General features: G+C 41.3%; 1 protein-coding gene across 1 annotated transcript in view; it reads right to left on the reverse strand.

Moving 5' to 3' along the window:
* Positions 1-8346, reverse strand: part of LOC122267895 (nephrin) — a 60992-nt gene extending 52646 nt beyond the window's left edge. The window contains exon 1 of the mRNA XM_086532514.1: positions 8229-8346. Within this exon, the coding sequence (XP_086388640.1) occupies positions 8229-8346 (118 nt within the window). The remainder of the gene's footprint in view (positions 1-8228) is intronic.
* Between the last annotated feature and the right edge of the window lie 3627 nt (positions 8347-11973).

Here is an 11973-nt window from a genome sequence, read left to right on the forward strand (position 1 = left end):
GATAGATAGATAGATAGATAGATAGATAGATAGATAGATAGATAGATAGATAGATAGATAGATAGATAGATAGATAGATAGATAGATAGATAGATAGATAGATAGATAGATAGATAGATAGATAGATAGATAGATAGATAGATAGATAGATAGATAGATAGATAGATAGATAGATAGATAGATAGATAGATAGATAGATAGATAGATAAATAGATAGATAGATAGATAGATAGATAGATAGATAGATAGATAGATAGATAGATAGATAGATAAAGAAAGAGAGAGAGAGAGAGAGAGAGAGAGAGAGAGAGAGAGAGAGAGAGAGAGAGAGAGAGAGAGAGAGAGAGAGAGAGAGAGAGAGAGAGAGATAGAGAGGAAGAGAGAAGAAGAAATGAAGAGAGAGAGAGAGAGAGAGAGAGAGAGAGAGAGAGAGAGAGAGAGAGAGAGAGAAAACAAAAACTGAAAGTCATTTAAAAAAAGAGAAAGAGAGAGAGAAAAATAATAATAAAAAAAAAAAAAAAACTGAAAGTCATTTAATGAACTAAATATAGCAATAGACCCATAATGCTGGAAATGAAACGCTGTAATTTCATTTTAATTTTCCGACTTGTGTACCGACGTCCCTGAGGCTCTAGTTGATTTTGTTAGTTAATTAGATCGGGTCAAATTTGCCTTTCAATTGTATGCTCTACTTATCCACCGAGCAATCGCGTTTTTATTAATTTTAATATGATAATTGCCATTTTTACCCGAACGTGTGTGACGTGTGCTCTCTGCCTCTCTGGCTGTCTGTTTGTTTGTTTGTTTTTTTCGTCTGTCTTTGTCTCTTTCTCACTCTTCTGTCTCTCTCTCTGTTTGTTTGTTTGTTTGTTTTTTCGTCTGTCTTTGTCTCTTTCTCACTCTTCTGTCTCTCTCTGTTTGTTTGTTTGTTTGTTTTTTCGTCTGTCTTTGTCTCTTTCTCACTCTTCTGTCTCTCTCTGTTTGTTTGTTTGTTTGTTCTCACTCTTCTGTCTCTCTCTGTTTGTTTGTTTGTTTGTTTGTTTTTTTCGTCTGTCTTTGTCTCTTTCTCACTCTTCTGTCTCTCTCTGTTTGTTTGTTTGTTTTTTCGTCTGTCTTTGTCTCTTTCTCACTCTTCTGTTTCTCTCTGTTTGTTTGTTTGTTTTTTCGTCTGTCTTTGTCTCTTTCTCACTCTTCTGTCTCTCTCTGTTTGTTTGTTTGTTTGTTTGTTTTTTCGTCTGTCTTTGTCTATTTTTCTCACTCTTCTGTCTGTTTCATGTTTGTTTAAATCTGTCTCTATCGGTCTGTCTGCTTATTTGTCTCTTTCTCACCCTCCTCTTTGTCTCTGTTTCTCTCGTTCTCTCTTCCTCCTTGCCTTCCTCCCTTCCTCCTTCCCTCCTTCTCATCTCTCTCACTTCCCCTGATTTTAGCGCCCCTCTCTTTCTCCCTTTTATCTTCGCTTCCTCCTGTAAGCAATTTGTCTCACGTCACTTCAGTCATCAGCTTCAGGACTGGGAGCGCATTCGAACTTTGAGAGAGAGAGAGAGAGAGAGAGAGAGAGAGAGAGAGAGAGAGAGAGAGAGAGAGAGAGAGAGAGAGAGAGAGAGAGAGAGAGAGAGAGAGAGAGAGAGAGAGAGAGAGAGAGAGAGAGACAGAGAGAGAGAGAGAGAGAGAGAGAGAGAGAGAGAAGAGAAAAAGAAAGAAAGTGAGAAAAAGAGAGAAGAAAAAAAAAAGAAAAAAAAAATAGAAAGTCAGAAAGAGAGACAGACAGAGACAAGAGAAAGAGAAAGAGATAGTTAGACGAATAGACAGACAAACAAAAAGACAGACAGATAAATAAACACCTCTTTTTCGAAACGCGCGAATACAAAGCTCAAAACAGTAGTTTCCTTTCCCCTTCTGTGGTCTTGGCTGGAACGTTAATTAATTACCAGCGAGACCAGGAGACGGCGAGGGACTGGGCACTGAGAGAAAGAGAGAGGGAGAGAGAGAGGGAGAGAAAGAGAGAGAGAGAGAGAGAGAGAAAGAGGGAGAGAGAGAGGGAGAGAAAGAAAGAGGGAGAGAGAGAGAGAGAGAGAGAGTGAGTGGAGAGAGAGGGAGATGAGAGGCGCTAGAGAGAGAGAAATATGTGATCTGGAGAGATGAGAGAGAGAGAGAGGAGAGGAAGAGAGATGAGAGGACGAGAGAGAGAGAGATGGAGAGTGAGGAGAGAGAAGAAGAGGTGAGGAGAGGAAGACGAGGAAGAGAGATGTGAGAGAGGAGAGAGGGAGAGAGGGAGAGGAAAGAGAGGTAGAGAGAGAGAGAGAATGAGAACGAGAAGAGAGGGAAGAGAGGAGGATGGAGGAGAGAGAGAGAGAGAGAGAGCTGATGAGAGAGATGAGAGGAGAGCGAAGAGGAGACGAGAGGACGAGGAGAGGAGAGAGATGAGAGAGAGCGAGATGAGGAAGAGAGAGAGAGAGAGAGGTGGGGAGAGAAGGAGAGAGAGAGAGAGAGAGAGAAGGAGAGAGAGAAAGAGAGAGAGACAGAGAGAGAGAGAGAGAGATGGATAGATAAATAGATAGACAGACAAACAGACAGAGAGAGAGAGAGAGAGAGAGAGATGAGAGGAGCTGCGAGAGGAGAGAGGGAGGGAGGGGAGAGGTGGAGGGAGGGAGGGGGGAGTGATGGGTGGGGAGGGAGGGTGGGAGGGAGGGAGGGAGGGAGGGAGGGAGGGAGAGAGAGAGAGAGAGAGAGAAATAGATAAATAGATTGATAGATAGATAGATAGATAGATAGATAGATAGATAGATAGATAGATAGAGAGAGAGAGAGAAAGAGATAGATAGATAGATAGATAGATAGATAGATAGAGAGTGAGAAATAGATAGATAGAGAGAGAGAGAGAAATAGATAGATATATAGACAGAGAGAGGGAAAGAGAGAATGATAGAGAGAGAGAGAGAGAGAGAGAGAGAGAGAGAGAGAGAGAGAGAGAGAGAGAGAGAGAGAGAGAGAGAGAGAGATGAGGAGAGAGAGGAGGAGAAGGAGAGAGAAGAGGGGAGAGAGAGAGAGACCTGCAACGACCCGATGTCCGAGAGAGACATACAAAGAGAGAGTGAACTCGCAGAAACAACAGAGAGAGACGAGAGCAGAGCGTGAGTGGAAGATGAGAGGAAGTGAAGAGAGAGATGAAAGGGAGAGAGAGAGGAGCGCATCGAGAGATGCTCTATGTAGCTCGAGAGAGAGAGAGAGAGAGAGCGAGCGCATTTCCCGTGAAGGAATCCCGGCATTTCCTTCGTGATTCCCTTTCAAGTTGCCTCGACGTGTGTGTATTTGTACGCTCGTGTGTGTGCGCGTGCTGGTGTCTGTGTGTACGTTTGTGTGCGTATGACTTTGTACGCTCGTGTGTATGCCTGCTCGGTTGTGTGAGCGTGCGTGTGTTCGTATGTGTGTGCGCATATGTATTGTATGTATATATATGTGCGTATTTCTTTGTATTTGCATCTGTACGTGTGTTCATTTGCATCTATTAGTGTGTACGTTTGTGTATATGCAAACCAGTATGTAGGCGCGTGTGTGTACTTGTACATACGTATGTGTGTGCGTAGATTGTGCAGACTAGAGAATTTCGTAACCCTAGAAACGTTTCCTCGTTCTATATGTAAATTTCATATTTTCTCGAGATGCAAATCGGATTTGAAGCAACTCGGAGGCAAACGTTTGCGCCGCTGACTGGTTACACTCTCTCTGTTTATATCCGGCACGTTTGTTTCTTTGCTTCTTTGCTTGCGTGGCTTTGCTTGTCTTTTTATGTGTGTGTGTGTGTGTGTCTTTTTTTGGCATTGTTTGTTCATTTATTTAATTAACTCTTGTGTGTGTGTGTTTGTGTGTGTGTGTGTGTGTGTGTGTGTGTTTTGTGTGTCTGTGTGTGTGTGTGTGTGTTTGTGTGTGTGTGTGTGTTTGTGTGTGTGTGTTTGTGTAGTGTGGGTGTGTTTGCTTGTTTCTTTGTGTGAATGTATTTTTTTTCTAGTATGTGTTCTGTCATTTATTCGTTTTTTTTTATATGTGTTCTATCTTTCATTTGTGTCATGTGTTTTATCATTCATTTTGCTTTACTTATGTGCTTACTTATCGAGTGTGTTTTGCTTGTATGTGTGTCTTTGTTTGGTGGTATATGTTCATGAAAGTTATAGTTTAATCTATTCATTACCTTACGCCTCCCATGTCTTTCCTTGCTTGTGTGTCTTTGTCACTCTTTATTGTCTTGCCTCACTTACTCATTCTTGTATTCATTTAAACATTTATTGATGGACTAATAACGTGTATTTTTGCTCTTTGAATTGATGTTTTTTTTATACATTTATCTATTTACGTCTCTATCCTTTTGCAAATGGAGATTAATTTATTTCTGCGCTATCTATTTTTTGTAATTTGTCTAAAATATCTATCTATTTTTTTTGTGTTTTCTTGTTTTTGTTTTTTGTATATGTATGCTTTTAAGATTATTATTTTTCTCAGTTATTTACGTGTTCGTTAATTTACTAACAGAGAGTGATTTGTTTCTGTGATGTAATATCCGGCAGTTAAAATATATGCTTCCTCAGTTTATTGAATTTACTGAATTTACTGTGTTCATTAACTGAATAGTTATTTGTTTTCTGTGACACTATATCCGTTCGTGCAATCTCTTTCTCTCTCTTTCTCTCGTCCATCCCTCCCTCCCTCCCTCCACCCCATCTCTCTCTCTCGTCCATCCCTCCCTCCCTTCCTCTACCTCCCTCTTTCACCCTCCCTCCCTTCCTCCACCTCTCTCTCTATCTCGCCATCCCTCCCTCCATCCATCTCTCTCGCTCTCCCTCCTTCCACTCTCCCTCCCTTCCTCCCTTCCTCCACCTTTTCTCTCGCCATCCCTCCCTCCATCCATATCTCTCTCTCTCTCTCTCCCTCCTTCCACTCTCCCACCCTTCCTCCACCTCTTTCTCTCTTCTCCCTCCACCTCTTCTCTCGCCATCCCTCCCTCTCTCCCTCCAACTCTCTCTCTCCCTCCCTCCCCCACACTCTCTCTCCTTCCACTTCCTCCCTCCCTCCCTCCCCCCACCTCCCTCTTCTCTCGTTTATCAATTTACTGAAAGAAAATTATTAGCCTTTGTCCATCTTCGTCATGGAGGCTGATGTGTGTGACAGGACGAAATGATCATTCGTAGACTTTTTGTCGTCATGTTGATATTGTTTCGAAAGAAAGAGAGAGAGAGAGAGAGAGAGAGAGAGAGAGAGAGAGAGAGAGAGAGAGAGAGAGAGAGAGAGAGAGAGAGAGAGAGAGAGAGAGAGAGAAGCGGAAGAGAAAGAAGAGAGAGAGAGATGAGAGAGAGAGAGAGACGAGAAAGAGAGAGAGGAGAGAGGAGAGAGAAGGGGGAGGGCGAGAAGAGGAGAGCAGAACCGAGCGAAAGAGGAAGAAGAAGAAGAAGAAGAGAGAGAGAGAGAGAGGGAGAGAGAGAGAGAAAGACAGAGAGAGAGAGAGCGCCTATACTTTGCATCTGTATCATCATATCAATGTTATCATTATCACTATTATCATCATTATTACTTACTTATCTTATCATCATTAGCATTATTACCATCATCATCATAATTATCATTGTCATCATAACTATCATAATCATCAATATCAATATTTCCATCATTATTACTATTACTATCATCATTACCATTGCCACCAGCGAATAAGAATGACGTCGATAATTTGTGGTGATGTTTTATTTGGTATATGCAAATGTTAATCACTATTAATGTCCATCGTGCATTTAATTTCTGGCTTTGAGTTAAAAGCAGTATGCATTATTCATCAATGAGGAATTTTCCATAAACAGAATTACATCGTGGAGGATATGCTTATATAGCATATATTTTTTTCCTGTATGTTCTTGTATGTTGTATGTTGTTAATGGAGATTGATAATGACAGCTGCAAACCGAGTGCGTATTCACATTATGAGAATATGCAGCAGAATCCATTTAAAATGCTTTGGAAGTAAACAGAACTGTGTGTAATGTTCATGAAATACAGAGAGCGTCCTAACCTGAATTAATTAAGGGAAGAGTTCAGACAATAACAATAATGATTAAGGTCTGTTATGTAGTTATATAGACAAATTAACAGATAGTGAAATGTGGAGCGTATTCACCGTAGACTATTGTCTGTGAAGTACATTGCGGGTGAAATACTTTGGTTTCATCGAAATATGATGCATTATTGAAAATGAAAAAATTCTAAAAGAAAGAAACTTAAAATTCGTTCAGATTAAGAAGAAATTCTTGAGTTACCCCTGGCCAGCCCTCTCGTTCCTTAGATCTGCTCGACCGTGAGTGTATTTACTTAAGATTACTTTTGTGAAACTGGACAACGGCCTAACAGTCAACGAGATAGCCTTCTGAAAGAGCTCGGCGGGCGAATCCAACGCTAAGTAATCATGTGATGTGCATGATCTCGGTTAGGTAATAAAAAGGTGGTGCAGATGGAGACGAGAGGAAGAGGGAGAAGATAAGGGAGGTGGTAAGGGAAAGGGAGAGAGAATGGGAGCTGGGAAAGGTATAGGGAAAGGTAAATAGAAAGGGGAAAGGAGAGGGAAAGGGAAAGGGAAAGGGAGAGGGAAAGGGAAAGGAAGGGGAAAAGGGGAAAAAAAGAAAAAAACAACAACAACACACACAAAAAAAAAAAAAAGGGGGAGAGAGAAATGAGGAAGGGGGGCGGAAAGAGCGATGGAGGGAGGGAGGGAAAGAGATGGAGAAAGAAAGTGAAAGAAAGAAAGAGAGAGAGAGTGAAAGAGAGAGAGAGAGAGAGAGAGAGAGAGAGAGAGATTGAGAGAGAGAGAGAGAGAGAGAGAGAGAGAGAGAGAGAGAGAGAGAGAGAGAAAGAGAGAGAGAGAAAGAGAGAGAAAGAGAGAGAGAGAGGAGATGAGAGAAGAGGAATAGAGCAGAGAATGAGATGGAGAGAGAGAGAGAGACGAGAGAAAGAGAGAGAGAGAGATGAGAGAGGAGCGTGTGAGAGAGGGAGGAGGAGAGAGAGAAAGGAGAGTAAAGAGAGAGGAGAGAGAGGAGAGTGGATGAGAGAGAGAGAAGAGAGGAGAGAGATGAGAGAGAGAGAATGAGGAGAGTGAGGAGAGAGGATGGAGAGAGAGATTGGGAGAGCGTATTGAGGAGAGAGAGAAAGAGAGGGGGAGAGAGAAGTGAGAGAGGAGAGAGAGAGTAGAGAGAGAGTAAAGAGAGAGAGAGAGAGAGGAGAGAGTGAGAGGAGAGAGAGGAGGAAATGAGAGAGAAAGAGAGAGAAAGATGAGAGCAGAGAGATGAGAGAGTCTACGAGACGATGAGAGAGAGGAGTGAGAGAGAGAGAGAGAGAGATGGAGGAGAGAGAGAGAGGAGGAGAGAGAGAGAAAGACGAGAGAAAGAGAGAGAGAGAGAGATGAGGAAGATTGAGATTGGATGGAAAGAGAGAGAGAGAGAGAGAGAGATGAGAAGAGAGGAGAGAGAGAGAGAGGAGAGAGAAGAGACTGAGGAGGAAAGGATGAGAGAATGAGAGAGAGAGAGAGAGGAGGAGAGGAGATGAGAGATAGAGAGAGCGAGAGAGAGAGAGAGAGAGGAAAGATGTGAGATGATGAGAGAAAGATGAGAAGAAGAGAGAGAGAGAGAGAGAGAGAGGGAGAGGCAGGGAGAGAGAGAGGGAGGATGGGAGGGAGTGAGAGAGTAGGATAGGAGAGTTGAGAGAGAGAGCTTAGGAGATGGAAGAGAGAGAGAGAAGGAGATGAAATAGATGAGAGGAGAGTAGAGGAGAGACAGAGAGAGAGAGAGAGAAAGATAGATAGAGAGAGAGAGAGAGAGAAAGAGAAACAGAGCGAGAGAGAGAGAGAGAGAGAGAGAGAGAGAGAGAGTAAGATCACATCACCATTGCTCTAAATTCAGGTGAAGACCCCCCCCCCCCCGCTTGCGTCTCTCACACTTGCTGCGCCGTTCTTACCGGATAATTGAAGTCGAGGCGAATGGATCCGGACGTCGAGGCCAGCGCCAGCCATCTCGGTTGGTGTTAATGCTCGCAGTGTAATTCGGGAGACGTCCAGCGAGGAAATTGGATCGGTCAACAGTTGTCCGTTTCCACAGGGGAGGAATTCCGCAGGTAAATTCGGCCCCTAACATTTGCGCGCGTGGGAGAACCAAGCCAGCGAGGTGATGTTCCCGCCTCCCGGCCGCCGCTAATCATCGTACATCTGGCGGCGATGCGAGGCAATGGCGTACGTCCGGCTGAGATATGAGGTGATGAAATAATTTTGACCTGGCCTTTATTAACATTCCTTAGCGCCTGCTGAGTCTGGCCGTAAGTCATCATCCCACGCGAGAGATGAATTTATATGTAATCATTATCGAGATGAATCATTCAGAGAGATACGGAGAGAGCGAGAATGATTTCTCTCTCGTGTGGCATCGCTCAAAGTAATGTACACATTGAGACTATATTTCGTAAACAGATATCTTTCCGTCTTGGATATAATTGTGTTAAAGCGTTATAGCATTCCGGAATTATATTGTGCGGGGGGCTCTCTGTTGTTATAAGCAAATGCAAATATGAATGTAAATGAGAATGTATAATTAGACAGACATAGAGGCAGAAATATAAATGGAGGAGTGGATGCATTTCTTTGTGGGTTTGATGTTTTTTTTCTTTTTTTTTGCTGTACACATACCCTACGTCACACACACACACATACACACATACACGCACACGAACACACACACACACACACACACACATATATATATATATATATATATAATAATAATAATAATAATAATAATAAACAAAATAACCAAGGCTGTGTAAAACATCTTTATTTTCTAAACGTTTCGAACACTTCAGTCTTCATCATCAATGCTTAAAAAAGAACCAAATACAAGCTGTTAGAGCTGGGTACATAAATATTGTTCATAATGGTTTACATTCAGATAACAACTAATGAAAAGAGTAAAAAATAACGAACATAAATAGAACACCTAAAACACGCCTTAACATGTAAAATGGCAATGGAGGTCACAGGGTTAAATAGTGAACAGCTGTGTGGCTGTCAAGTGATTGTTGAGCTCTGGTTTCATCTTATGAATGTACAGAAACTCGGAGATTTGGAGTTCGAGCCTGGTATGGGAAGTGGACAAAATTTTGAAATCCTTGTGAGTGTATATATATTATTATAGATATTATATATAATATTTTTTATAATTTATATATAATTTATATATATATATATATATATATACATATGTAGATATATATCTATATATTATATATATATATATATTTATATATATATATATATATATTACCACGAGGAAGAGAGAGAGAGAGAGAGAGAGAGAAAGAGAGAGAGAGATATAGATATAGATAGATAGATAGATAGATAGATAAATAGATAGATAAATAAAAGAGAGAGAGAGAGAGAGAGAGAGAGAGAGAGAGAGAGAGAGAGAGAGAGAGAGAGAGAGAGAGAGAGAGAGAGAGAGAGAGAGAGAGAGGGAGAAAGATACATACATTCATACACACAGACAACCAATCAGACAAATAGACAGAAAAATAAATAGAAAGAAAGAAAAAGATAAACCTACACTCAAACAAACAGACAGACCAACAAACAAATAAAAAGACAGAAATAAAAAGAGAGACACAGAGAGAGAGACAATCATACATACATACATACATACATACATGCATACACACAGACAACCAATCAACCCAGCCCTGCCCCCCCTCCCCAACGGGCTCCTCCCGCCCCCTTGCGGCCTTGTGGCATACCAGCTGAGCACCGAGTTCCCCGAGGCATATGAGGTGTTCAGCCTGCTTGCCCTTCACGCTCTGGGAGGAAAGCCACGCGAGAGGGGAAACTATGCAAATACAGGAGGGGAACAGGAGGGCGCGGGGTCAGAGCAGGAGAATTTATTCGTTATGCTCAGGGATCTGGTTTCTACAGTTTGTTGTTAGAGATACTTGGTTGGGATTTGGGAGGTGTCTGGTTTCTATAGTTATCAGAAATGTTTTTGTTGGGATTTAGGAGGTATTTGGTTTCTGCAGTTATCAGAAATGCTTTTGTAGGGATTTTGTCTGGTTTCTACGGTTTGTTGTTAGAGATACTTGGTTGGGATTTGGGAGGTATGTTGTTTCTACAGGTCGTAATCAGAAATACTTAATTAGGATTACAGTTGTTTACAGGGATATTTATGATGGAAGGATATTGTTTCGATAATATCCTCACTAAACGGGAGGCTATTTTAGTTATGATGATTACAATGATAGTGGTAATGATGATCATGGTGATAATTATAATTATATTAATAACAATAATGATAATGGTAATAATGACAATAATATTGATAATGATAATAATAATGATAATTAAAATGATGATAACAGTGATAATAATAATAATACCAACACCATCAACAAAAATAACAACAAATAATTAAAAACAAAACATCAAAAGAACAAGGACAACAAAAACGCTTTTACTCCCTTCGCAAACCTTCTATTGCAAAATCAAATGACCCCAAAAACAGATGTTACCGAGGGCAACAGTGAGACGGAAGAAAGGGCGAATATTTCAGCCCTTGGTTTAAAAATTACAGATTCTTAACAAGAGCATAATTCTCCGCCCTGACACTGTTATGTTAGATGCTGTAATAACACTGTCATTATTTCTCTCTATTTTCATATTCCGAGAGACGGAGATAGAGGTAGGGAGAGAGAAGTAGAGATAGAGAGAGATAGAGAGAGAGAGAGAGATTAAAAGGAAAAGAGAGTGAGTGAGAGAGATAATTAGATAGATAAATAGATAGATAAAGAGACATACATACAGTGTAATAAGTTCACTCTACTTTGATCGTAATTACACACCCGTCTTCAATTATGAATGAAATCAATCTACAAATGTTCATTCATACTTATATCCTCAACACACCACAGGCCATACGCTTGACCACCTTCCCGGTAAAAGTCCACGGCAGGAAAACCCACCAAATGCAAAAATAAGGTCATGTCCGAAGAAATGAGGTCATGTCGAAGAAATGAGGTTATGTCCAAAAAATGAGGTCATATCGGGAAAAAAATAAGGTCATGTCCGAAAAAAGGAGGTCATGTCCAAGAAAATAAGGTCATATCCGAAAAAAATTAGGTCATGTTCAAGAAAATAAGGTCATGTCCAAGAAAATAAGGTCATATCCGAAAAAAACAGGTCATATCAGGAAAAAAAGATGAGGACATATCCAAAAAATAAGGTCATATCAGAAAAATAAGGTAATATCCGGAAAAAAATAAGATCATATCCAAAAAATAAGGCCATGCCCCCCAAATAAAGCCATACCTAAAAAATAAGGTCATATCCGAAAAATAAGGTCATATCGGAAAAAATGGTCATCCAGCGAAGCCTCGGTTGAAGGGAGATGAATGACCCCTCTGACCTGCCAGGTCATCGTCATCGAAGGCTGTAAAGGTAGATATACGAGGCTCTCGTTAATACGCAACGGGCGGTGACGAACGAGGGAGAGAGGGAGGGAAAGAGAGAGAGAAATAGAAAGAGGGAGGGAGAGAGAGAGAGGAGAGGGAAATATATAGAGAGAGGGGGGTAGAGAGAGAGAGGAGGGTAGAGAGAGAGAGGGGGTAAAGAGAGAGAGAGAGAGAGAGAGAGAGAGAGAGAGAGAGAGAGAGAGAGAGAGAGAGAGAGAGAGAGAGAGAGAGAGAGAGAGAGAGAGAGAGAGAGAGAGGTGAACTGTAAGTTAGAAGAGAAACGTAATCTAAAAAAAGGGAGAGAGAGAGAGAGAGAGAGAGAGAGAGAGAGAGAGAGAGAGAGAGAGAGAGAGAGAGAGAGAGAGAGAGAGGGAGCGAGAAGAAGAGGAAGAAGAGAGAGGAAGAGAGAGAGAGAGAGAGAGAGAGAGAGAGAGAGAGAGAGAGAGAGAGAGAGAGAGAGAAGAA

The sequence above is a fragment of the Penaeus japonicus genome, unplaced genomic scaffold, assembly GCF_977035675.1.
Source record: "Penaeus japonicus unplaced genomic scaffold, GWHDUDI00000001_assembly GWHDUDI00000037, whole genome shotgun sequence".
Lineage (NCBI taxonomy): Eukaryota > Metazoa > Arthropoda > Malacostraca > Decapoda > Penaeidae > Penaeus > Penaeus japonicus.